A 27,595-nucleotide genomic window follows, 5' to 3' on the forward strand; every position below is an offset into this window, starting at 1 on the left:
GTGACATTGTAGAGGACATATTTTAGGTTATTGTCGTCCTGCTCTTCCTGGCGCTCACCTCCAGTCAGGAGAAAGTGACCCCCGATGTGATGTGGCCTCAAGCAAAGGAAAGGTCAGAATCCCTTCCTTTGCCTGAGGATAGCAAAGACCTATGCAGCTATTTTCCATAGATGGTTCATGTGTGTGTGTGTGTGTGTGTGTGTGTGTGTGTGTGTGTGTGTGTGTGTGTGTGTGTGTGTGTATGTGTGCTTACTTTCCCCTCGTTCTCCTCTGCCTTCACTTCCCCCTCTTCCTCCCTCTCTCTTTTCTGCTTCTCCATCTGGACTTGTGTGCACACTCCATGACACACCAGAGTCATTTCATTTTGGCAGCACAGTTGGTGTCCTGCTGGTGCTGAGTCCCATAGGGAGTGCGACGCAAAGACAGCTGTCATTTTGTGGCGCATCTACAGAGTGGCCAAAGCACTCTGGTGGCAAACTTTGGGACATTAAAACGCAATCTTAATAATATGCTTTTTGTCCCTAAACGCCGCCAGTCACACTGCTGCAGGATTTAATTGCAGCCATTGTCAGATATGTTACTTACCTTGAAGTTATTCCAAAGTATTACAATCTTGTATTTATTGCAAGAGAACACATTTGAATACATTTAATCATAGAATGCACCCCAAAAAGGGACAAGCGGTAGAAAATGGATGGATGGATAATCATAGAATGCAAGTTGGATCCAATTATATTGCAGCACTGGCTTTTCACCTTGACAAGAATAGCCTCTCCCAAGTTTTTTTCATCAACATTAGGAGGAGATATTTGCAACCTTGAGTGAAGAAAAACTGTAGCAAATTTAGGTAACACTGTATAGACCCCAAAAGAACAGCTCCAGGAGGGGGTTTGAGCTTAAGATTGTCTGAATTGTATATTATTTTGTATTGATATCAGTTTGATATTAGCAAAAACAGGCATCAGATTGTAGTAAGCTAAGCTACAAGTAACTCTCGATTAAATGTAGCTAAGCTACAGGGGAAGCTATCCCCAGAGAATTGTAGCAAGCTACACTACAAGCTACACTTCAAAAGTAGTTTGCTACATCAAAACTATATTTAACGGTATTTATATCTATAGACCCACATGTATAATATCAAGGTTAATCTAACTGAGAGTGTACAAATGGACACAATAAGGTTCCATTACTATTAACTATCTGCCATTTAGCTGGGGACACCCTACCACTACCTCTAGGGGTCCCCGCAACCCACTGTATGTATTTATTTAGTTTGCCTTTTCTTTGGCCCACCTCTATAGTGTTATTAATTTTTCTATCTACAGTAAAAACAGCATCTATCTATATCTTGACAAAAACAATGACTTGTATGTTGTTTGGGAACAGTTTGTAATGGTTATGTGCAGTAAAACTTTTCATGAACTCAACTCACCTTAATATCTGTTTCTTAGTGTGTTCCACATCTGAGATGAAGAGAGCAGTTGTGATTTTGGTTCACAATTACAAACTAAGATTTTGGGCATTGTTTTCTCTAAACGTATACATTTGTCTAAATATGGCCAAGGACACACGTTATTGTGGGTTTCCTGCACGTCATCTTCATCACTAAAGGAAGAGAATCCCTCCGCCATGTTCAACTATTGTTCTTTTTTTTTTTTCTCTGAGTTGTCAGCTTGAAGCGTCCCTCTGTCTCTGACTCCCTCATCATCATGTGACATGAGTGCATGACTGTTATGGTTTTGCTTACTAGTTTTCGATGACCCGCCTTACCTTGCCTCTGATTGGCCAATCCGTAATGTTTCGCCCTAAACTTAGCCAATTGTGACTCATCATACAAACACCAACCATTCATCATGGATTTTCTTCGTACAAATGGATGTTCTCATTCATCCAGGTCATTGTATTTTCTCAATATTTTTTCCGGCCTGGATTCACAGGCCCTTTTCTCTCTTTGTAGTTTGTAGCTTTGATGTAAGCTACCTCGCTACATGGGTCGAACATGAACTAACCTACTGGAATATCTACTCATTAAAAAAGTAACTAAGCTACCGCCAAGCTACTGCAAAATGTAGTAACGCTACATAGCTTAGCTACATGTATATTGTTACTGCCCATCACTGCCTAAAGGTTTTCGTGTTCTATTAAGCTCAAGCTCAAGCATATATATATATATATATATATATATATATATATATATATATATATATATATATATATATATATATATATATATATATATATATATATATATATATATATATATATAAATGTGTATATAAAATGTATATATGTGTATATGTATGTGTGTGTATGTATTCAGTATATTTGTGTGTATGTGTATATGTAAATGTTTTATGTATATATATATATATATATGTATTTATATATATGTATACGTGTATGTATGTATGTGTATATATATATATACATACATACATACATATGTACATGTATATGTATATACATGCATATTAGGGCTGGGAATCTTTGGGTGTCCCACGATTCGATTCAGAATCGATTCTTGGGGTCACGATTCGATTCAAAATCGATTTTTTTTCAATTCAACACGATTTTTTTTTTTTTTAAAATGAAAACAATACACAACAATACCATAATAATGCAATACAATTTCAAAACAAAACCCAATTTTGGAGTTCTGAACTTGTGATTTCTTGCAGTGTTAAGTGGTAATATTTCACATTTGTCCCAATTGACTTTATACCCTGATAAACAGCCATATTCAGTGATGACATTATTGATATAGTGTAGAGAGGAGTTAACATGTGACAGGTAGAGAATCATGTCGTCACAATACATCGATAGCTTATTATACTGAGAGCCAATTTTTATAACATGAATATTATTTTCACTTCTTATTTTTGCAGCTAAGGGTTCAATAACCAAATTAAATAATAATACAGATGCAGGACATCCCTGTTTTACTCCTCTTTTTAACGAAAAAGGTTCTGAAATATGATTATTGGTTTTGACTGATGCCATGGGCCTTGTATAAAGCATCTTAATCCATTGTATAAAATTATCTCCAAATCCAAATTTACGTAATGTGCAAAACATAAATGAGCAGTTTATGCGGTCGAATGCCTTTTCCGCATCAACAGTACATACTGCTGTGGGATAAGGGGGACTTCTAGCATAGTAAATAGCATTAAACAATTTCCTTGTATTGTCTGAAGATTGTCGACCTTCCATGAAGCCAGTTTGGTCAGTATGAATTAATTTTCCTATTACATTTGATAATCGTGTGGGTAAGATTTTTGCCAAGATTCAAAAGGATTTTCTATTCATTCAATACATAGATTTCAGCAGGATCTACCCCAGTCTGCTGACATGCAAGCAGAGTAGTAGATTTTTGTAAAAAGCTTTTATAATTGTAAAGGACAATGTTTTATCAACTGATTGCAATAATGTACATTTGTTTTAACTATTAAATGAACCAAAAATATGACTTATTTTATCTTTGTGAAAATATTGGACACAGTGTGTTGTCAAGCTTATGAGATGCGATGCAAGTGTAAGCCACTGTGACACTATTGTTCTTTTTTAAATTTTTTTTATAAATGTCTAATGATAATGTCAATGAGGGATTTTTAATCACTGCTATGTTGAAATTGTAACTAATATTGATACTGTTGTTGATAATATTCATTTTTGTTTCACTACTTTTGGTTTGTTCTGTGTCGTGTTTGTGTCTCCTCTCAATTGCTCTGTTTATTGCAGTTCTGAGTGTTGCTGGGTCGGGTTTGGTTTTGGAATTGGATTGCATTGTTATGGTATTGCTGTGTATTGTTTTGTTGGATTGATTAATTAAAAAAATAAAATAAATACATATATATATATATATATATATATATATATATATATATATATATATATATATATATATATATATATATATATATATATATATATATATATATAATTATTATTTTTTTTAAATCGATTTTTTAAAAATGAGAATCGATTCTGAATCGCACAACGTGAGAATCGCGATTCGAATTCGAATCGATTTTTTCCCACACCCCTAATGCATATGTATATATATATATATATATATATATACGTGTATATGTGTATATATACATGTATATGTATATATACATGTGTATATACATATTTGTATATTTATATATGTGTATATGTGTATATATATACACATGTGTATATACATATATGTATATATATGTACATATTTACATATTTATGTATATACATTTATGTGTGTGTATATATGTGTGTATGTATCTGTGTATAGATAAACTATATACACACATATACATACATATACTGTTCATATATATACACATATACATATATGTACACATACATACTGTATATACATATACACAGATACATATCCATATACACATACATATATACATACTGTATGTATATCCATAAGTGTTATATGTATGTATGTATGTGTATATATATATATAAATGTGTGTGTGTGTATATGTATATGTATGTGTATGTATATAAATATGTGCGTGTGTGTGTGTGTGAATGTAGTGACTGTATTGTAAATGAGTAACTGGTGTTCCTTTGCTGCCCACAGATGCCTATCCCATAACTGAGATGATCTATACTTGGACTAAAGGGTCCGAGCACTCCGTAGAGGTACCTCCTGAATCCTCCAGCCTGGTTCAGTATGATCTCATCGGCCAGACGGTTTCCAGTGAAACCATTAAATCCATCACAGGTGAGACTTAGTCAGTCGTGCTCATCTGCTGTCTTTTCTTGGATGTACTATGTATGTCCAGCTGTCTGCCAGAATTAAATTTAAACCTCAGTTGTTTTTTTTTCCCACTGGCAATCCAAAAGGTGTGTTAGAAAAGTTCCAGGACATTTGTAGACGTTTACTGCGAATTCTTGCCACAAGTGCAGATTGTCAATAAGCGTGCTCACAAAGAGTTGGGGAGTTGTGCATCCAGGGCTGCCCCTGGCTAATTTGGCGCCTTTAGCAAAATTTTATTTGGAGGCCCTTGATTTCAAAAATATTTTTACACTTTTTATTCATGTGAAACAATGTCTATAATTTTTTAATCAAACCTAAATTTTATGTGATGCATGTTTTGTTCTAAAACAAATTAATGGCCGATAAATTGTGAATTTTGTTTGTACAAAATAACAAATTGAACATAAATAAAACATTAATTTTCAAACCTTCCTGAAATTACTCCCAACAACTGAAGGGTTAGGAAGTACTATGACTTACTTGTTTTAATTTTTTAATTTTTTTTACCAACAGTAACCCTAGCTTTTTTTCCCCAAATTATCTATGCAATCCCAATTGTACTTATTTCAGTCCTGGAGGGGCCTGGGAAAGTCCCAATTGAATCCAAATGTTCCCACTGATAAATAAAGTGCCCAAAAAGTGGATCTGAAAGAGCTCTAGCCCTGTCCCCACCCTTGGAATCTTTCAGACTTTTTGGAGCGTCTGCACTTTTAGGGTCCTTCTGGATCTTTAGGGGTTAAGAGGGTCCTTTTTTGGGGTGAATTGGATATGTAAGTATTTTCCATAAGTCCATGGACTATCGCAAATACCAGTAAATAGGCCCCACTCCCTTTGAGGCCACTTGTGGTGAAAGAATGCCTCTAAAAGTCCCAGAGACCAAACCCGTCAGAGAAACATGTGTCCTTACTAGGAACCCAGTAAGACTGTCTTACAAAACCAGCACTAACGCTGTGCGTGAATGTCTAAGAAAACTTGACATTATATTCTTATCAGTGACGGAGCAGGAAGGGGCTATGAACAAGTTTGGGGTAGCATTTAATATGAGGCACCCTTTTATTCATTAAATGACATTTTATACGGAGCGCTTCACGCAAAACAGGGGCCCTACGCACAGTGCGAGGTCTGTGTATAAGTGTGTGGACCCATCAAGATGCGAGGAATGCCAGAAGAATTCTTTCAGGAGTGCATTAAGGCGTGGCAGAGAATGCTCAGTGCGTAGAAATCCAGGAGGATTACATGGAACTGGAAAACTTTTAAAGATATCTTAGGCGACACTAGTTCTGGAACTTTTCTGACATATTTTCCCAAATGAGCAAATATTTCAGAGATGACACCAGTGGCATAAAAAAAGCTTTCAGCACACATCAATACTCTAATAAAAAATCTAAATAACATTTTAGCAGCATCACATTGATGTGGCAGCTATTCCCTTGAGGGGAAATGCTTTAAAAGCATCAACTGTCCAATTTTTTTCCTGGGTGAAAAGTGTTTTGTGAAGATAACAAACTTATCTGTGTTGATCCTGCAGGTGAATATGTGGTCATGACCGTCTATTTCCACTTGAAGCGGAAAATGGGATACTTCATGATCCAGACGTACATCCCCTGCATAATGACAGTCATCCTGTCCCAAGTGTCCTTCTGGATAAATAAAGAGTCTGTCCCGGCACGCACAGTTTTCGGTATGTAGACCTCACTCATTGTGTGCAGGTCGTTCTGCTCGCTGTTCATCCGTTTGGAGTGCCTCCTCTTGCAGCGTAATTACAGATAATCGGAATAGCAGACATTACACATGGAGTCGAGGAAGATTCCTAGAACTCAGGCAGCTTCAGAGAAACAGCATTCACCGTCATGGTCGATAGAATTCACTGAATGCGTCCAGTGAGGCGTCAGGGTCACCAGTCACAACGTTTCCATGCACTAAATTAGTCTGATTTCTCAAATAGTTAGTTTTTTTGTATTTTCACACCTACGTGTCAAGTCCAAGTGTCCATGCACTTTCTCTATTGCGACTATTGGTCATACGCAGTGTGCCTCTCGTACACTGTGGGGCGCTTATTTCCTTTTAGGTTAATTTATTTATTTCCCGGTTGACCTATATGACGTCACACTAGGCGTCTGTGGCTTCTGACAAGTTAAGAGCCTAGCTATGTTGTGATGTCCGCTGTAATATTGACACAGATTAGAAATATTATGTCTCTAATGGCTATGATGATGTTAAATAGTAGACAGCATCAAGAAATGATCTTGGATTGCACTACGAACATGACGCTAATGCGAAGAATGTATCGGAGCGGGGGCAGGTCCGAAGTCAAGAAAGACAGACGGCAGAGAGTTTTTTCGAAGGAATTTTTGGACCGAGAATCATGAAAACAAAACTTTTGAATGTCTCTGAGTTTATTCATAAGGCAGCAAAGGCTCTCTGTGGATTGATGGAGGGAGTTTTAAATTTGAAGAAAAAGTCAGTTCGTGCCCCGACTGCATACTGTTCTAGATGAACTTGGTTGCTATTTTTCTGGACTATCTTGCATTCTCCTTGTAATTTGTAATACGTGCGTCAGTCTCTCTCATATCTCGTTTGGGAGTACGCATTAAGCCGGCATTCAACTTTTCCTTAGTTACCTTCTTAAATAAAACCCTGTTTCTTTTTTTCTATCATCGATGCACTTTAAAATGCAATCGCATAATCTAGGTGTGTTAGTCCGACTTTTCAAAAACCGAACACGATCGGATTAAGGGGTTTCCATGGGCTGGAGGAGGCTCAATTAGAGCCAAACTATTTGAGAAATCGGACTAATTTGGTGCATGGACACATACTGAGTGTTGCGCTTGTAATGCGAAAGCAAGACAACTTGAGCTATCTTTAACACACAAATGTGTGCGCCGTTTAATCACACAAGCAGTAGTTCTCTTGTACATACAGAGATTCCAAAATGGCAGTCACAACAAACCCCCACCTCTGGGTAAAACTCTGAGTCACTTAAAGGGACTGCACAAAATTACTCACTCTTAACTGCATATATGAATGTTAATCAAAAACAACAAAATGTGCACAATATCAATCAATCAAAGTTTACTTATATAGCCCTTAATCACATACAGTATGTCTCAAAGGGCTGCACAAGCTACAACGACATCCTTGGCTCTGATCCCACATCAGGGCAAGAAAAAAACTCAACCCAATGGAAATAACGTGAAACCGTGGAGGGGACCGCAGATGAGGGGTCCCCCCCTTGGGTGACAGATGCAATGGATGCCGAGTGGATGCGGTTAATAATGTGAGAGTCCAGTCCATAGTGGGGCCAGCAGGAGATCCTCTTGCAAGTAGACAAGTTGGGGAGCGTCACTGAAGCTGCCAGCCACTAGGGAGCTGCTCTGTTGTCCATAATACCACATGGGGTGAAGCGGTGGCAAAGGCATGGAGTGGGGGTGGGGGTATGTGTGCATATAGAGTCATGGTCCATGAGGTGTGTGTGAAGTCTGTAGGTCTTGGAGTTGTTCTGCAAGCGGTGTCAAGGGAACAGAGTTGATCTTTCCAGGTGTTGTTGACAGAATGGAGTTTGTTTCGTCTTCGCTGCATTGTCCTCGAGGGTAATCTTGAAGCACACGTTTGCCAAGTTGCAGCCAGGGAAAACAAGATTAGAATGGTTGTGTTTGAGAGTGAGAACAAATTGAAAACTTTTTTACCCTTAATTGTTTATTTTTGGTCCTCAAATTCATCCTGCAGGGCAGACAGTCTGATGGGGACGGCGTGGCGAAGTTGGTAGAGTGGCTGTGTCAGCAATCGGAGGGTTGCTGGTTACTGGGGTTCAATCCCCACCTTCTACCATCCTAGTCACGTCCGTTGTATCCTTGGGCAAGACACTTCACCCTTGCTCCTGATGGCTGCTGGTTAGCGCCTTGCATGGCAGCTCCCGCCATCAGTGTGTGAATGTGTGTGTGAATGGGTGAATGTGGAAATACTGTCAAAGCGCTTTGAGTACCTTGAAGGTAGAAAAGCGCTATACAAGTATAACCCATTTATCATTTATCATTTATGTTATCCAAAATCACAAAAGTGAGTGTCCACAGATCTGCCCGCATCTTCCAATCATTTGTGGCAGCTTTGGGGTGCCTTGAAAGGATATCAGCACTTTTTCCAATTTGTCGATACAGGCCAACACTTACTCCAATCAGGAGATGTCCTGTTATCATGATTCCATATAGGTAGAAATCGTCAGTGTCCTTGACTGAAAGGGTCGCCAGGCACGCAGCACTCGCTTCTCCCAAGAGTCCGTTGGGTGTCGTCCAGCAACAACCGTTCCGAAAAGACAGACAGAGATCCTGATCTTGTCAATTTTGTTGAGAGGAAAGTTGATCAATTCCATTATTTAGATTTGGAGAGCAGTGCAAAAAGAGGCAACAAGAAGGTTAGGACAAGACAAAACAAAAAAGCAAGCAGGGCAGACACGGAGAGGGGAAGGAGTTTGACTGTCTTTGCCAAGAGCCAAGAGAGAAATGACACAATCCATACAATACCATCTCTATCCTTTGACACAATGCCATCAGAAGAATCTGTAAGCTTGGAAGACATCATGAAGGGTACAAAAGTAGCTAAAAAAGACGATACAGTGTTTTCTACCAGCAAGCGTATTCACAAAATGCTGTAACACAGAACGATGTAAGAAGGAACACCAAAACACGAAACACATCAACACAAAACGCCATAACCCACAATGCCATAACACAAAATACTGTAAAACATTGTAACACGAAACGCCGTAACATAAAATGCCATAACACGATATGCTATAACAAGAAATGTAATGACACCAAACGCTGTGACACATTTTAACACGAAACGTTATAACATAAATCATCGTAATTCAACACAATAACAAAAATATGAAACACGAAACTCCATAACATTAAATGCTGTAACACATCGTGAAACAAACTGTGGTAAAAAAAAAATCCTAAAATGAAAGACAGTTCCTCAAAACGCCGCAACACATAATGCCATAACATGAAATGTTGTAACAAACTGTAACATGTAACATCGCAGCACAAAACGGGGAAACAAAAACCCTTGTTACATAAAAAGTCATTACACAAAACCCCGTAACATAAAAGGGTGTAACATGAAAGTGCGCAACATGAAAGGTGATAACACAAACTGTAACACCCAATGCCGTATAAATCATCGTAACAAACTGTCGTAACACGAAAAGCTACAACACAAAACGCAGTAACACAAAACGCTGTAACACATTACAACATAGAAACCTGTAACAAAATGCAGCAACACATAACACGAAAAGCTGTTACACAAAACGCAACAACATAAAATGCTGTAACACAACATAAAAAGCTGTAACACAAAACATCGTAACATGAAACATCGTAGCACAAAATAACCGCCGGTATTTGACAATACTGTCATGGAAAGGTTTAACACTGCAAAACGCAGTTCCTTATGTTGATAATAGCTACTATAAAAAGGTAACATTCTCCATTGGCGGCCTACAGCTACATTGCACCTATCACTGTATTTCTGTTGCCTTTGAATGACAGGCAATTATAGAAGGGGCACGTCCGGACATGGGGGATGCATTACGTTGTGGAAGGACTCTATGGCAGGCACTGAAGGTTCTAAATTGCCAATGTGAAGGAATTTTTTTATTTTTTTATTTACCTAAATTTAATTAAATACATTGACGGTGAGTGGTGCACTGTGAGCATATATAAAGTGTGTTCTATTTTTGTACACACTCGTCCTTGTAAACTCTCTTGCATACCCTCTTGTCTGTTTTTTCATGGCACAGTGACAGCGACAATGTGACATTCTATCTAATTCATTACATTGTGTCCTTAAGCGCTGTCATGCACGCACACCTTTGTTTAGCTCAAGTGTGTGACTTTATGCGCTACACTGCAGGATAAATGTATAGACAGATTTGAAATTGAACCTGAACAGTGAGTTACACAATACAGTTGCTTTTGAAAACACAATAATGATGATAAATTAATTTTAAAAAGCTAAGTGCCATAGTCTTGGTTTTGTGCCGTTCAACTGGAGTGTTGTATGCAGCAAACAACTCAAGAAAAATACTAATATGGCTTAAAAACTAGCTGTATCCCGATGCAACTTTTTTACTTCCAATTCGATACTGATATCGGAGCCTTGAGCATTGGCTGATACAGACACAATACGATATCAGTACACATTTTATTTTGTAGTGTGCAATGTTAGAAAAGGTTTGATCAAGTGAAATTACTCAAACAAACCATGTTAACCATCTGGAATGGGCTGAAAAGCTGTGGAAGTGGAGTGGTAGTAGTTTTTTTGCCGACACCAAGTGGCTATAAAGTAATTCATTGAGTTAAGCTCATAACGCAGTAAGTTGAATGATGCGGACATGTTAGTTACTGGATACTTTTGAATACGCTTCAGCCTTGGATACATTGTATGTGTAAGTAATATGTAACTATAATGATTTGATACTTGTTTGTATTGACAAATTTGCTATTTTAGACTGCAAAATTGTTCAAATAAAGACACTTGAGACGAATGTTGAGCTTGAGCTCCAGGGAGCCTATAGACAAGAGACCTCTTGGGCAATAGTTGTCATAAAAATGTGGTCATGTGACAGTGCTGCACCTCAGAAGTTATGTAATCATGTACATTAGATTTAATGAGGTGAATGATGTAGATAGTGTATTCAGTAAATTAAATATACACATGAGTGCAAGACAACATCAACTGTTCTGGTAAAGACCGTGTGAATGATTTCAGTCAATTTTTAACTGGCAATAACATGAAGGTAATAATTTAGGATGGTTTCCTATGGTACTTATTTGTCGACACAGTGTGGTGCGCTCTAATGTATCGCTGAGGGCATGATTTACTAAAAGTTTGCGTGTACAAAAACATGTGCAAAATTGATAGCGCACGCAAAACTGATCTACTAAACTTGTGTACAGAGGATTGCGTCTCCCAAGTGAGCAAAATTAGTGAGCGCAATCGATTTAGCATGTCTGTCTTCATGAATATACAGAATATATGCTGATTATCAGAAAGCTCACAATACTTGGAGGAGAAGATACTAGCATAAATATTCTGTACGTGCAATGTGATTTATCAATGCTAAAACCGTTTTTCGGCACTATTTTGTGTCTTCATTTCGTATGTCTGACATTTGCGTGCAAACTGCCACAGCTGTGAGAAAGGAGATTGCGGTGCAAACCCAGATGGACAGACAATCCTTTGTCTTACGTGTGTGTGTCAACATATTTGAACTGTCATTAATTAAATAATAGACATGTCGTCTATTCAGCAATATAATTTTATAATATGATGGATGACTTAAGGAGCTGACGTATATTGCAGAAAGATGTTACAAATAATAAAAGTGTGCTATTTTTTCAACAACATTACACACAGGTTGGAGAGCATAATAACATAAATGTGCAGTAAATGCATGTTTCCATGGTGAACCCGCTTAGTACACGCAAAATCCTCATTTAAATAGGGCGGTCTGCACCACTTTTGCAGTTGTTTTTAATTATACACTCAGTCTTAGTGGCTCCCACACCTGCTAATACTATATTCTATTTTTTACTTTGCACATGCTATTTTGCACGTGTTTTTTGATCTTAGTAAATCAGGCCCTTAGGGTTCAGTTCCTTTTATTCCCGGTGTAAACCGAAACCAACATCTATCAGTATTTCTCTCACTTGTGCATTTACCATCTGTCATTTTGTTTAACCCTGAAGGCATCACCACGGTGCTGACCATGACAACGCTCAGCATCAGCGCTCGCCACTCCCTGCCCAAGGTGTCGTACGCCACTGCAATGGATTGGTTCATCGCAGTATGCTTTGCCTTTGTCTTCTCCGCCCTCATCGAGTTTGCTGCCGTCAACTATTTCACCAACGCGCAGATGGAGCGAGCCAAAAAGAAGCCGGCCAAATGTCCCCCGGTGCCCCAAACCACGCCAGTCAAGGCCAAGGACACAGAAGAAGTGCTGCAGGTGAGTGTTGTGTCTGTCAGAGATAAGCACGGCTGATCATGTGATAGCACTTTGCTTGAAGCAGCGCTTACACAGCAGATCTCATGCATCATGAGCTTAGTGCAGGACCTTCATTGACCTGGAGGTGGCGTGACAGTCAGAACCACAGAGGCATTTTTTTTACCTATCAGATTGACCTGAAAAAGGTTTGCCGTCTTCAATACACGTCCATGTACAGTCAATCATGAGGGGTACGTTCCAAAACCCCTGTAAGTAGTGAAAAAAAAAAAGGTATAATCCCTGAAAATGCCTGTTTTTGACGCGCCTAACTCTGCCTCACATACTAATTCAATATTTTTTTTAAATGATCAAAAGTATAGTTACCCACCACTAGGGATGGGAATGGATAATATTTTTTACAATTTGGTTCCTTATCAGTTCTCTTGTCCATTCTTATTTGGAAAAAAGAGAACAAAAGGGTGAATTAACTTTAACTTTGTTTAGTTTCGAGCTAACATGACCTTACAAAGCCAACAGTGAGGTCATGAGAGGTACGTACATAGCATAGAAAAAATATAAAGAAAATAAATATGTTTTTGATAATAAATATAATAAATAAATATTATTTTGTAAAATTTTACAAAATAAAACATATATGGAAATTACACAAGAATGTAACATTTGGTGACATTGTTGTTGTTTTTTACAATCTTTATCATCTCCCTAAAACATATACAGGTGAAATATAAAAAATAATAGAATAGCGTGCAAAGTTTTGTTTAGATTTACAGTACAAAGTGAACATATTATATGACACAGGCTCAAAACATGCAAACTTTTACATACAGCCTTTTTGTTTTAATACAATGTTGATGATTATGGCTTAAAGCTTATGAAAACCTTGAAAATAAAATTTCTTAAAATTTGGAGTCTTCAAATACTGTAAGATACGATCATCATTATTGTGTCAAATAAAGGCTTGGCTTATCTCACTTTGCATGAATTTATATCACATATTAATTTCCCATTTGAAGTTGAATTGCTGACATGAATAGACTTTTACACGATTATGGAGTGAAATTACTGCCAAAACTCCAAAAATGTTTCACAAACTCCAAAATGTTTCACAAACTTAAAAGAAAAAACGTTTCGGAAACTAAAAAAAAGTTTCACAAACTCAAAAAAAAAAGTTTCACAACCACACTAAAAGATTTGCAGGTAGAAAAACAAATTTCTTCAAGTTAATACTTTTGGCACATTTTTTCTACTTTTTCTCCCACGTGCGCAATTTTTTGTTGCTCGCTTGAAGAAACCGTAGGTCGCAGTCTCCAACGACAGTGGGTGCTGCTGATTTAATTTAAGGCCGACATAGCCAGTGGTTTGCGACACTCCCATCAATAAGAAATAACAGAAGAAGAAGACAATTATTTCTCTAATGGAACGCCCACAGTGGTTTCGACAATGGCAGTAAAGCCATTTTCAGCGCAAATAATATGATCTAATCAATAAATGAATGCAAACAAAGGGTGGCGTAAAAAAAAGAACATGTATGTAGATCATAGATGAATTGTTATTTTAGTAATCACTAAGCAAAAATAGTTCGAATAAACTATGGATTGGGTTGCCTAATTGTTAAAATTATGTACAGATATAGTAGATTGTATTGTACTGATATTTAAGAACATCCAAGTATAATTTGTTTCAAAATGAAAATAATTTTATATTTTGTAAACATCACATTATGGGATCATCAAATGCTTTTAATGCAGGGTTTGCACCTGAAAAAATGTCAGTCTCTTGCCCAAATCTCACATGTATTTTACTTTGTTAATGGTGTCATTACACCTCAACCACGATTATAATTTAGTATTTTTCATAGATAATGTCATTGCATCTCAACTATGATCATATTTGTGTATTTTCTATTGATGGTGTCATTACACCTCGACCATGGTTCTAATTGTGTATTTTTTGCACCACACTGAACCTACTAATAAGCTAAATCATATATTTTGTTACTTTCACTTTACTTAATGCCCTATGAATGTTTTACATTTCACATCCTGGCTCCAATGATTCAAACTTATTTGCTAATTCAACTTTCAAACAACTAATCTAGTGTGTAGTAAACATTTCACTATCTGCCATTGTCAACTTTTCCTTGATCTATCAAACATGAAGCCCCTTAGCTGCCAATTGCAGGTCCAGAAGTATTTATTTTTCATGTGCGTTATTGACCAAATACTATAACAGTGTTTTTAAGATCCATTTTCATGATGAATATAATGTTCCTCAGTACGAATGTATGAATATATGGTGTAATGTGTCCATTACAATCTCCCATTACTGCTTTATTTGTAAACATACTTTGGAGTCATGAAGAGGATCCTCAGTTTGAATTTTTCTTAAGAACTGTTGCATTGGAGCCCTCTCTAGTTTGGAGGCTACTCTTGAATAGGGTTGCAAAGGGGTGGAAAGTTTCCGGTAAATTTACCACGGGAAGTTAAGCTCGGGAAGTTTGGAAATATTGACCATTTTTTGATTATTCAAAGTTGGACACCGTCCATGGGAATTAATGGGAATATATGGGAATTAATGGGGAATTACAATAATTATATATTATTGGGCACTCGTCTATAAGCTGCTACATCTTTGTGGCATTTTTGACGTAGCTATTTGCACAGTGTTTGCAAATGTACACAGCCTTTCCGCCTACATTGGTTGGGGTGAAATGTCTCCACACATCAGATGGTGTACTTGGCATTATTCTGTTTGTATTTAATTATTCTTGTAAAACACTAATGCAATGCCACACACAGATATAAATAGTCAGCTAAACAATTGGAGTAGTCTTTAAAAATATTTTTCTGATGGACAAATGAATAGAAATAGGCTAGATGAATAAATGATCACTCAATCAGCATGCTAAATCAAACTATAACCTACATTCTTGTATGACAACAGAATGGCTAGCAGAACAGAAAGCAGAGGAAACTACACATTTTGATTTAGTATTTGCTAGTTGAACTTTACAGATCACAAAAAAGGTAAATTCGGATCGCTAACGTTGTTAGTATAAATGAATGGGATTTAACATAGAGAAAATTAGCATCACGGCTAACGGAGAAATATTTTCGGTTCATTATGAGACTGTGGTGGTACATAAACCTAGCTAGCTAGAGATATTGGCCCCAAAATCATTTAACAAGTACAGGAACAGCTAGCTAGCTTGAGTGGAAGCCTGCTGGAGTAGTCTACAGTCATACAGTAACAAGCAATTACACCTCTATTAAATTTAAATACCATATATCAAATATATTTACCCCAGTAATATCATCAACACTTACCTGACTGGATGAAGTACTTGGGCTCAAATACTAGTGTGGCCTCAATAGCCCCGCTGAAGTGTGTAGCATGCTGGGAATTATCTGTGCATGTGATGGAAGAATGCGCTGCACATGTGATGGAGGAATGCACTGTGCAGGGTTGAAATTCTACTGAATTTGCATGCAATTAGGTTGTTTTAGCTAATAATCATGCTGCAAGATCTAGCATAATGCATTCAATGTTTATTCCCATATATTCCCGTTAATTCCCACGGAAAGTTTCCAACTTTGAATATTCCCGGAATTTTGTAACCCTACTCTTGAATGAAGTTGGTAAGATACTCGAATCATGTGTCAACTTTTCATAAACCTGTTACCCTAATCTTAAAGTTGTTAACAGTCATGAAAAAGAGAAAACACTTATATAGACCGCGTGCGAGTGTGTGCGTGCATGCAGGTGTGTGTGTGTGTGTGCATGTGTGTGAAAAATATGCTGTGTAGTAAAACAACAAACAATACAAGCTCAAAATGTATTTTTATTAAAAAATCAAAGCCTATTTAAAAATCCTTTAAAGCCTTTTTAATTAATTAATTGTCCTCAAACTGTTTTAGTCTTTCTTGGTCTTCTTCAATCAGGTTCTTGGTGGGCCGGTGGGGCAAAGAGTTGTTTCTCACTGTTTCAACAATAAAGTCAAGTACATTTTTATTACATAAAATAAGATTGTATGTTTTTCTAAGGTTACAAAGTAGCTCACATCCAATCATACTCTGGTCCTGGTTTGTATATTTTCTTGGCTTTCTCGAGGGAAACAAAGTGTACAGCTTGGACTGTTGCCTGCGTCATTAAAAGATAACAACACACTCCTACTATTATATGAAAAATACAAAGTAAATACAAGTAAACGTATGTCATGTTGCGGGTGATGAGAGTTATTTGACATGAGAAAATAAAACAATTGTTCTGCATATGGAGCATTGCTTCAAGCGTGACATATGTAAAACATGATGTTCTTCATAAATACAAAGGGCAGTAAAATCTCACCTCTAGCAGAAGCACATCCATCACTTAGGCCACCTGATCTGCAAACCTCCTGACTGTCGTGTATTTTTAATAACCAAAGAATAGAAGGACAACAATTGGTCAACTTGGTTATCATCGTCAAAGAAGAGGACGACCCGGTCCTCCTTGTTTTTCCAAGGAGATTGATTTTTGTCCAGTAAGGACATCCTGCAAAAATAGTCTAGCAGGTTGTGTGTCAAGGTAGTTACTGCAAGAACACATGGTTCACTATCATTTATCTTGTGTTTAAAAATGTAATTTTGATATTTATTATAAACTCACTTCAACATTTCAGCTTTTATCCTGGGCAAGAAATCTAAAAGCAAGGCACTAGTTAGATTTATTTGGTGTTTAGCTTCTTGAGCCATCTCCTAAAATAGTCACTTTCCTAAATGGATACTTTATAAGCATTTGTGCACAGGCCAATTTTATTTTGTTAATGCAGGCAGGATTGAGCAGCACTTTTATTGTGAAGACAGGAACTTGCCTTTATACATTTGACGGCAAGTATCTCTTTCAAATAAAAAGTGTTTCCTGCCTGTCGATTTTTTTTAAAATACTTAACTCACACCAGCCGGCAGTTACGCAGTTGTACGGCCAATAAAATCCCCATATTAACAATTCAAGCACAGTGTCACTGTTCAAACGGCGTGTAATGTTACAGTGGTCAAAATATGAACTATACTTGTTAAATAATACCTCTGACTTGTTTTTAATGAATACTTAGGTTTACTACGTTACTGTATTTTAATGTTGGTCATTGTGGAGGTACTTGGAGAGCCAAATGTTTTCTGAGGTGGCACTTGGGGAAAATAGTTTGAGAACTACTGGACTACAACATCGGACTACAATCGACCCACACCCCCTCCAAGATCAACAGGTAGCTTGTAGGGATGATGCTCGAACCCGGTTTTCCCGGTTGTTCGATAAGAAAAGAACCAAGTCCTCTGACTCAAATCCCTTTTTGAGAACCGGTACCCGTTATCGAGACCACTATAGTAAAGAAAAAGAGTTGGTTCTTTATTCGAATCACTTGGAACGAATCCCGTCCCGACAAGAAATGCCCCGTAGGACATCACAAGAAATGACGTCACGTAGCTCAGTCATTTGTCACGGTGGGGTGCAGCGTGCTGCGGTTCGTTCTCCCGGGACGCAAAACTGACGGCTCCGCACGAAAGCGTGCAGGTAGGAGATGATTTATTTCTCATAAATCATACACATCACAACAGACAGGAACGAAACAAAAGGAAAGCGTGCCGTTCGCACGAGAAGCTAAAGCAAAAACTTACTTAGCACAGGAATACTAGAAGCTAAGGTAACTTAGCACAGGAATCATGAGCTCGAAAACCAGAATGCCAACGTAACTGTTGCAAATGCAAACAATGAAGCCACGATGAGTGACCGGAAAAGGCAGGCTTAAATAGAGTCTCTGATGAGCAACAGGTGCGCGTACAAAAAATCATAAGTAACCATGGTGACTAAAACAAACCCCCGAAGTGCACAAAACAACTAAGGAAGTCCAAAACTAACAGAACATAACTAAACAAAACATGATCCGACAAATATATAGAATCATTTGCTGACCTTTTTATGATAAAATATCTGTGAAGTAGTATATACAACAGTTTTGTAATATGTAATTAATTAATTCAGTCATTATTAATATACTGAGATGAAGAATATCTTATTTTCAATAAGGTTGAAAGTATTTCTCATAATTCTTCTTCTTTGTACTTTGTAAGCACTATTCATTTGAACAACCTCTTAAACTGGATCATATCAGTACAATGTTTAACTTATTTACTTAATCCATTCCATCATTTAATTCCACATCATTTTAGCTGTTTGCAATTTTACCAAATCATCAAACTTTAATATTTTTGACTTAATAAATAAAGTGTTTGTATGTTCTCTATATCCAACATTATGTATCAGTCTAATTGATCTTTTTTTGTAACACGGTTCACGGATGTAGCGCACATTTGTAGTTATTTCCCCACATTTCTGCACAATAACTCAGATATGGTAATACTATAGTAGCGAGCAGTAGAGAATGTGAAGTGATTTGTTGAACCAAATATTGTGTTTTTTTCCATATACAACAACCTATCTGGACTCGATAAGAGAATCGATAAGGAATCGGTTCGATAATAGGATTCGATAATAGGCTCGAACTCGATAATTTCTTATCAAACATCATCCCTAGTAGCTCGCGATCGACATAATGGGCACCCTTGATTGGAAGTGTGGGTGTTATGGTGTAAGCGTCATTTGCTACAAAATACATTATTTATATTGTGTTATTGTGATGTGTTGTATAATATGAAGAAATGGGATTTAAAGCTTGGGTATCTAAGTTATATTGTTTAACTAAAAAAAAAAAAATCATATTAGCATCATACAGTATAACGTAACAGTAATAATTTCTGAAAACATTGTACGTCTGCGTGCTGTCTGTGCCTTATAATTAAGTGTTTAGTAAATAAAACCCTGAAAGACAAACTCATTTGTCTTCCTGGCGGTCAACCCATCTAGATCCAACCACAGGATTTAGAGAAAGGAGGGGTGAGCAGAGCCCACAAAGGAGCCTCCTCATTGGCTGACGCAATGTAAAGTGAAGCGTGCATGGCGCAAACTTGTTTTCAGTAAAGTATGGTTGCTAAACACTCACCTGGAAAGATCGCAATACCTGCGGTTGCCTTTACAGCATATACTGCTAAAAAACACAAAAAGAGGAAATCAGAGGAAGAAAAGGAAGACTCCGTATGTCTAAAAAAAAGAAAGATATGCCAAATATTGGTTTGGCATGTTCAAGATGAAGGGCATTGCGGGCCAGTCTTGTATTAACTTTGGACGTGCAAGTGGCTGTTTTCCTTCTAGACAAGTAATCTAATGTTCCATTTTCCTATATTATGTGTGTTACAGATTGTCACACTAGTGTTGTTCCGTGTATTGTAAGCAGAGACATAGTTTGTGCGTTTTGCATTTAGATTTTTGCGAAATATTTGTATAATTTAGCTACACAATGGAAAAGGGGTACAGTTAAATAAGCTCTGCTTCTTCCTACTTCTTTTCGAACGTGCTGAAAAGAGAAACTGGAAATGGTGGTGTATCACGTTGTAATTGTATGCCCATGAACCATATATGGCGATATTACAGTTTAGCAACATAAAAGTGCAGTTCCCCTTTAAGTTCATTCCAAGGAATATACGTATATGTGCAGTATAAGTGACACATTATGTTGTAATTATCACTGTACTTTAATTTGAAGATTTTCAACTTTCGCCTGTATGTGAGCTGAACAGGTAAATGTGTTCTGTGACATCAATAAAAATGTTGATGGTGACAGGAGAGCTACATGGTTGTTCTACTGTGTTAGTTGACACCCAGCCGACTGATCGAGAAACACCCATTCCTGTGCCATTACTTCTGAAGTGGTTGATTAGAACTATGCTTCATAGGCAGGAAGTACGTAACCAGTGGAAATAGCCACTACATACAGTAGTTCAAAAATATTCTCAGGTAGAGAAATAAGTAATTTCATAAGAGGGGAGGTATTACTAATCGCTAATTACCGATCAAAATGTAAATTTTGATTAGAAAACATGATCATGTAGATGTACTCACCTCCGTATTTCACAAGGGACCCCTGGTGGCCCTGCAAGTGAGCTATGAGCCCATCAAGCCTGTCCCTGTATGGGCAATATGGACACTGGAAGATGTCCACATCTATTTTTGGCTCTTGTTGGCTTTGTCCATCACAAAACCTTGTTGTTTTGTTCTGTACGAGGAAAAATGTGTAAGTTTGGCATTTCAAAATGTTTAACTCCTCAAACAAGCGACAATTAACTGAATTGTCAACCTACACAATCAAGATGAATACATTAAATACTATTTAAACAAATTATTGAGATATTAAAAAGTGCAGGTTTCCACAACTAGAGAGAGAACACTGGCATCCTTTCGAAGACACAACACACTCCACATTAAAACAAAGACTCCTTGTTATTTTGGATTCACCTTGGTTACTTTTTTTTTCTTCATCTGATGAATGCAAATGTATTTATGCATGTCTAATACAATAATAAATGCCATAAATGTCAAATATTGAGCCTCCACAGCCCAACTCTATGCAGTTTAAATATATATGCTTAATGGTGACAATTTAGACAGAACAAGTTTAAAGTTTGTCTTGAGCCAAACACAACAAACAACAAAACATCACTCTTGGAGAAATAAACACTTCCATAATATTTCCTGTCAGATAGATACAGCCAAAATAAAACCACATCATGAAGTTAATTTACATTGCTTTTAAACTGAGCCTTAAGTCATTTAAAACAACAAATACAGGTTTATAAACAACTTGTTTATAAAATATACATTAATACATGTCTTATATGTAGTTGCTATATAGGTAAGCAATGACCGGTACACATTTGTAATTCTCACTTACTTAAATGGCACAAAACATTTTTTGTGTATTGTTTTATTCAGCCGAACACGCAATACATTCAACAACCGAAATAACAACAACCATAATAACAACCATAAGCTGTTAATGTTTGGATTAGCTAAATATAGATTACAGTATTTACATACGTTGCATCAGCCATTTTGAATCACGTTACATTCAAGTGTCCACGCTCGCGTTGTCAGCACACTGTGGGCGTTCCCTCGAGGGCTTTTCATAAAGTGTCTCTTCTTCTTCTGTTATTTTCTTATTGACGGCAGTGTCGCAAATCACAGCAGCACTACCAAAAGTAATGACTTGAAGAAAATTGTTTTTCTACTTGCGAATCCTTTAGTGTTTGTGCAGCATTTTTTTGAGTTTGTAAAACATTTTTGACTTTGTAAAACATTTGTTTGAGTTGTGGAGTTTTGGTAGTAATTTGACGGCATATTACAGGCGTGTTAGTTAGGACCTGTTGTATTTACACCAGATGTCTGCTGCTGCCTGGGATGAGATCGGAGCGGTTAAAATGCGATATTCGTATATAGTTATTGCATGCTGTGTGAGTTCAAATGTTTCAGCATATTGCTCGCATTGCTGAATTTCCCCCAGGGATCAATAAAGTACTTTCTATTCTATTCTATTCTATGTCACTTTTGATGAAATGGCAACCTTGCAATTATTGCAAGTAGCGCAGTTACGATCTTTTCTTGTAAAATATAGCCAAACTTTGGAGCGCTACTTCCGCCCGGGCGCCATGTTTCTGACTTCTCTATGCACATTGCGTAATGCTATCATTCCCAGTCCGCACTGGTTACTTTTATAGGTTCAGAATGAATTCCATCGGTACTACCATGTACCGATTCAAATAAAATAAGCTGTATCATATTTCGATACCTTTGTTGCACGTGACGTCACGTCCAGTGGCACTCTCATCAACCGGCTAAAACACTTCACAGGGGAATTCATAACAAACTGCCTCAAAGTAGAGAACATACAAATCCTTTATGTATTGAATCAAAAATACTGAAATTTAACAATATAGTAAATTAGCAAACAGATAAAATTATGACAACAGCTTTCCCAGCTGCTTCTCGCGCAAGTAAACCAACCAGTTTATCATCATCATCATCATCGGCGGTCACTTGAAACGAGTATGACGATCCTCCTGGTAGGGGGGTGTCCCTTTATGGAGGATGCCTGTGCGTGACTTTGTTTATAAAGGGTGAGTATACGTGTATATATATATAAGTGTGTGTGTGTGTGTGCCATACATACCAACCCTCCCGATTTTCCCGGGAGACTCCCGAATTTCAGTGCCCCTCCCGATAATATCCCTTACCAACCATTCTCCCGAATCTCTCCCGATTTCCACCCGGACAACAATATTGAGGGCGTGCCTTAAAGGCACCGCCTTTAGCGTCCTCTACAACCTGTCGTCACGTCCGCTTTTTCTCCATACAAACAGCGAGCCGACCAAGTCACATGATTTATGTGGCTTTTACACATACATAAGTGAATGCAAGGCATACTTGATGAACAGCCATACAGGTCACACTGAGGGTAGCCGTATAAACAACTTTAACACTGTTACAAATATGCGCCACACTGTGAACGCACACCAAACAACAATGACAAACACATTTCGGGAGAACATCCGCACCGTAACACAACATAAACACAACAGAACAAATACCCAGAACCCTTTGCAGCACTAACTCTTCCGGGACGCTACAATATACACCCCCGCTACCACCAAACCCCGCCCCTCCCAAACCCCGCCGCCCCCCTATCTCCCGAATTCGGAGGTCTCAAGGTTGGCAAGTAGGGTGTGTGCATATATGTATATATATATATATATATATATATATATATATATATATATATATATATATATATATATATATATATATATATATATATATATATATATATATATATATATATATATATATATATATATATATATATATATATATATATATATATATATATAAAATGGATGGATATATATTACCGTAGTCAGACCATTGTGGTCTGATAACATACTTCTATTTAACGTACTTCTATTTCTGAATTACTGTCAGAAGTGAGTGTGATCAAAGAGTTGGGCTGAAGTTATTTCAATAAGATATTCAAAGCTTTGTTCACATTGGAAATATTCAAGTGCATATTCTTCTTGCGAAGATCTTAAATGAGCAGTGACAGGACCCAGCAATGCATATGTCATTTTTTCACTGACTACTTTAAGTTGCCCCCGCCGGTCCAAATCCCACTATGGCATAATCACGCCTGAATGCTGTATAGTGACAACAGCACTTCAGTGGATTAGCAGGTTGCCAAGGCAACACAGCCTGAGTGCATCTGTATAGGTCTCAGAGATGCTGTGCCGCCAGGGAAATAGTATTTTCCTTCTGCTGACCCCGACTGAAGAATTGACATCAGGGTCAGGGCGTGATGGGTCCACGTGGTCAGCATGACACACCTTCAACAAACACACACCTACTGTGTTACGCATTGGACACAACAATAACATTGAGGCTCTTCTGTTTCCGGGCGAGGGTGAGGGGGTGGATTATTCCTGCAAATGCTTTAGTGGCAGGCAGCATCACACTCGTGCCTGCTTGAAAACATCTACTCCCAAAGGATAAGCTCCTTTGACTCCATACTGCATTTCCCACCATGATGCAGTGCTACCTACTTTCTGTCTTAAGCTGGTGTGAAATGAGTAAAATCCTCCATAAGTGACTCCGATGTCTGCTCGATGATGAAGGCCATCTGTGTGAGGGCCTCTGTAATCACATCAATATGGAAAGGTTTAAGTTACTCCGGCACGCTATGAAGGACGCACAAACCTTTGTGTAGACAATTTCAAAATAAGATAAAATGGCGACTGCCACTTCAAATTATGGGTGTACTGATACAACTTTTTCACTTCAGATACGATTCCGATATTGGCGACTTGAGTATTGGCCGATACCTATAATAATCCGAAACGATATCAGCTCACGGCAGCATGGTGGAACAGGGGTTAGTGCATGTGCCTCACAATACAAAGGTCCTGAGTAGTCCTGAGTTTAATCCCTGGCTCGGGATCTTTCTGTGTGGAGTTTGCATGTTCTCCCCGTGACTGTGTGGGTTCCCTCCGGGTACTCCGGCTTCCTCCCACCTCCAAAGACAGAAGGCTAGTTTTCATCTGTAGTCCCCTGTAGTAGGTGGTGACTTGTCCAGAGTGTACCCCGCCTTCCGCCCGAATGCAGCTGAGATAGGCTCCAGCACCCCTCGCGACCCCGTAAGGGACAAGCGGTAGAAAATAGATGGTTGGATGGATATATCAGGATAGGTTGATTGGCAACACTAAATTGACCCTAGTGTGTGAATGTGAGTGTGAATGTTGTCTGTCTGTCTGTGTTGGCCCTGCGATGAGGTGGCGACTTGTCCAACTTAAAAAAAGACATGATGTAGCGTCCTCCTTGTAGTGTGTACTGATGTTAAAGACAATATACACTTCATTACACATGTACTATGTCACTATATCCATCATTAAATGCTTTACAATTCCATGAGTTTTGCAGCGGCACACACACGTCCATGTGCTTTATATAGGTACTTAAACATGCAAAATAGTTTCCTTGGCTCGTTAGTGCGTGCTGATTTTAGAAATAATGTAGACTTCACTGCACATGTCATCACCATGTTGCTGAACATGTTATAATTCTATGAGGGTTGGCTTTCAGCAGCAAAGGCGTGAATTAGCTCTTTAATAATGTTCCCAGGCCTCTGTGTACGTGCAGGCTGGTTTAAAGATAATGTACGTGTCATTGTACGTCTAAAGTAGATCAAAATAAACACAATATGAGGTGTAATGCTGCACCAAGTCAGCTATTGCTGCTTTTTTCAGGCTTCTGATTGGACAAAATGTGCATGGCAGCATGTGTATGTGTTTGTGTGTAGACAAAGACAATTTTGAAACTACACTTGTGTGGATGGAGATTGTTTTAACCCCAAATATGTGTTTTTGAAACTCTCCGTGTTTGTGTGGACATGGCCTGAATGTGAATAAATGTTTGGTGGTGGTCGGAGAAATTGGTCGGAGAAATTGGCAGCCATGTTTCCGTCAGTACACCCCAGGGCAGCTGTAGTTTACCACCAGCAACCTGTGAATGTGGATCTGTTTCATATGCTTTGAGTCACTAGAAAAAAGCGCTATATAAATGTAATCCATTATTATTATGATTATCATTATTCATGAATGTAGCTGTAATTTCCACAGACGGACCATAAACATTTATGTGACTCTTCTTCATGTATTTTCTCACATTGCAACATTATATTTGTTTTCACAGCAAAACCCCGACAGCAACGGCAACCTGAGAAAGCGTGTGAACTATATTTCCCACCACGAATCCACCAATCACCAGCGAGCCCAGCCCACAACCAACATTTCAGGAGCGGGAGGAGCCAGGCCGTTGCGACCTTTAACCGGCGGAGCCAACGGTAGCTCGTCCACCATCTCCCGCTCCAGCCCCAAAACCGAGAGCGTGCTCAGCGGGGCCTCGTCCTCTGAAGAGAAAGAGCTGGTGAAAAGCACGCCGCAGGCAGCGGCCTCCGCGCCCGACGTGACAGTGGGGACGCCGTGCGAGCAAAACACCTCCTCCGCTTCCTTGCAGCATCTGCTGGGGCCCAAGCTGGAACGCCTCCAGATGATGGCGAACAAAGCGGAGCCAAAGCAGACGCCGTGCTCACAGCCCACCACTGCTGGCATGGGCGGGACCAGCAAAATTGACAAGTATGCACGGATCCTCTTCCCTGTGTCCTTTGGGGCGTTTAACATGGTCTACTGGGTGGTCTACCTGTCCAAGGACACCATGGTCGCTAAAGGGGGGTAACATCAAGCAGATGCAAAGAATACAAGAAGGAACCTTCGACACGCATGAGGACAACAATTAGGAAGTACTTGAAGGATGTGTGCTCGTACACATCCTCATTGGCTACAGTGCAGTCGAGATAAAGCATGGCATTTCCTATTTTTATATCACGCATCTGTATATGAGCAAACTGTATACATGTTGTGTAAATACATCTTTTTCAACGTACAGCGGTACCTCAATTTTTGTTCTAAGTTCCAAAAGGGCTGACAAAGACTGAATAGGACGAAAACGAAACCATTTTCCCCATAAGCAGTCATGTAAACCCATTTAAGGCGACAAAACATTGATAGTTTTACATGCAGGAAGCTATATGAAGCACATGTAAATGAAGAATGAAATGTACCTGTATATGTCACATCTTTATCACAGAGATAACGTTGAACGGAGGGAGGAGAGGGAGGAGAGGTGCATGAACGACACCTTTTCGACTTCGAGTCATTTTTTAAATTTAAGGAGGGTAGGCATTTTTTGGCCTCATGCTGGATTATTTTGCAGTCGTACTCAATAAAAAAGTACAGAGAATGTCTGAACTTCGTGTTACGCAGTGCATTTCAACGTATCAACAAGTCCTGTCGAGTTGATGAACCGGTTCCCACACTTCCTTGTGGTCTACATTATACAGTCACTATCCAAAGTTTACATACACTTGTAAAGAACATAATATCATGGCTGTCTTGAGTTTCCAATCATTTCTACAACTCTTATTTTTTTGTGATAGAGTGATTGGAGCACATACTTGTTTGTCACAAAAACATTCATGGAGTTTAGTTCTTTTATGAATGTATTATGGGTCTACTGAAAATGTGACCAAATCTGCTGGGTCAAAAGTATACATACAGCAATGTTAATATTTGGTTACATGTCCCTTGGCAAGTTTCACTGCAATAATGTGCTTTTGGTAGCCATCCACAAGCTTCTGGCAAGCTTCTGGTTGAATTTTTGACCACTCTTGACAAAATTGTTGCAGTTAAGCTAAATTTGTTGGTTTTCTGACATGGACTTGTTTCTTCAACATTGTCCACATGTTTAAGTCAGGACTTTGGGAAGGCCATTTTAAAACCTTAATTCTCGCCTGATTT

The 27,595-nt window shown here is 38.3% G+C and overlaps 1 protein-coding gene across 2 annotated transcripts in view; it reads left to right on the forward strand.

The window, feature by feature from the left end:
- Nucleotides 1-27,028, forward strand: part of LOC133648823 (gamma-aminobutyric acid receptor subunit alpha-6-like) — a 39,367-nt gene extending 12,339 nt beyond the window's left edge. For both annotated transcript variants that reach the window (XM_062045286.1, XM_062045287.1), the window contains 4 exons: nucleotides 4,577-4,720; nucleotides 6,285-6,437; nucleotides 12,511-12,767; nucleotides 25,932-27,028. In XM_062045286.1, coding sequence (XP_061901270.1) covers nucleotides 4,577-4,720; nucleotides 6,285-6,437; nucleotides 12,511-12,767; nucleotides 25,932-26,474 — 1,097 coding nt within the window. In that variant the 3' untranslated portion in view covers nucleotides 26,475-27,028. The remainder of the gene's footprint in view (nucleotides 1-4,576; nucleotides 4,721-6,284; nucleotides 6,438-12,510; nucleotides 12,768-25,931) is intronic.
- The last annotated feature ends 567 nt before the right edge of the window (nucleotides 27,029-27,595 follow it).

The sequence above is a fragment of the Entelurus aequoreus genome, linkage group LG04 (assembly GCF_033978785.1).
Source record: "Entelurus aequoreus isolate RoL-2023_Sb linkage group LG04, RoL_Eaeq_v1.1, whole genome shotgun sequence".
NCBI classification, from domain to species: Eukaryota; Metazoa; Chordata; class Actinopteri; order Syngnathiformes; family Syngnathidae; genus Entelurus; species Entelurus aequoreus.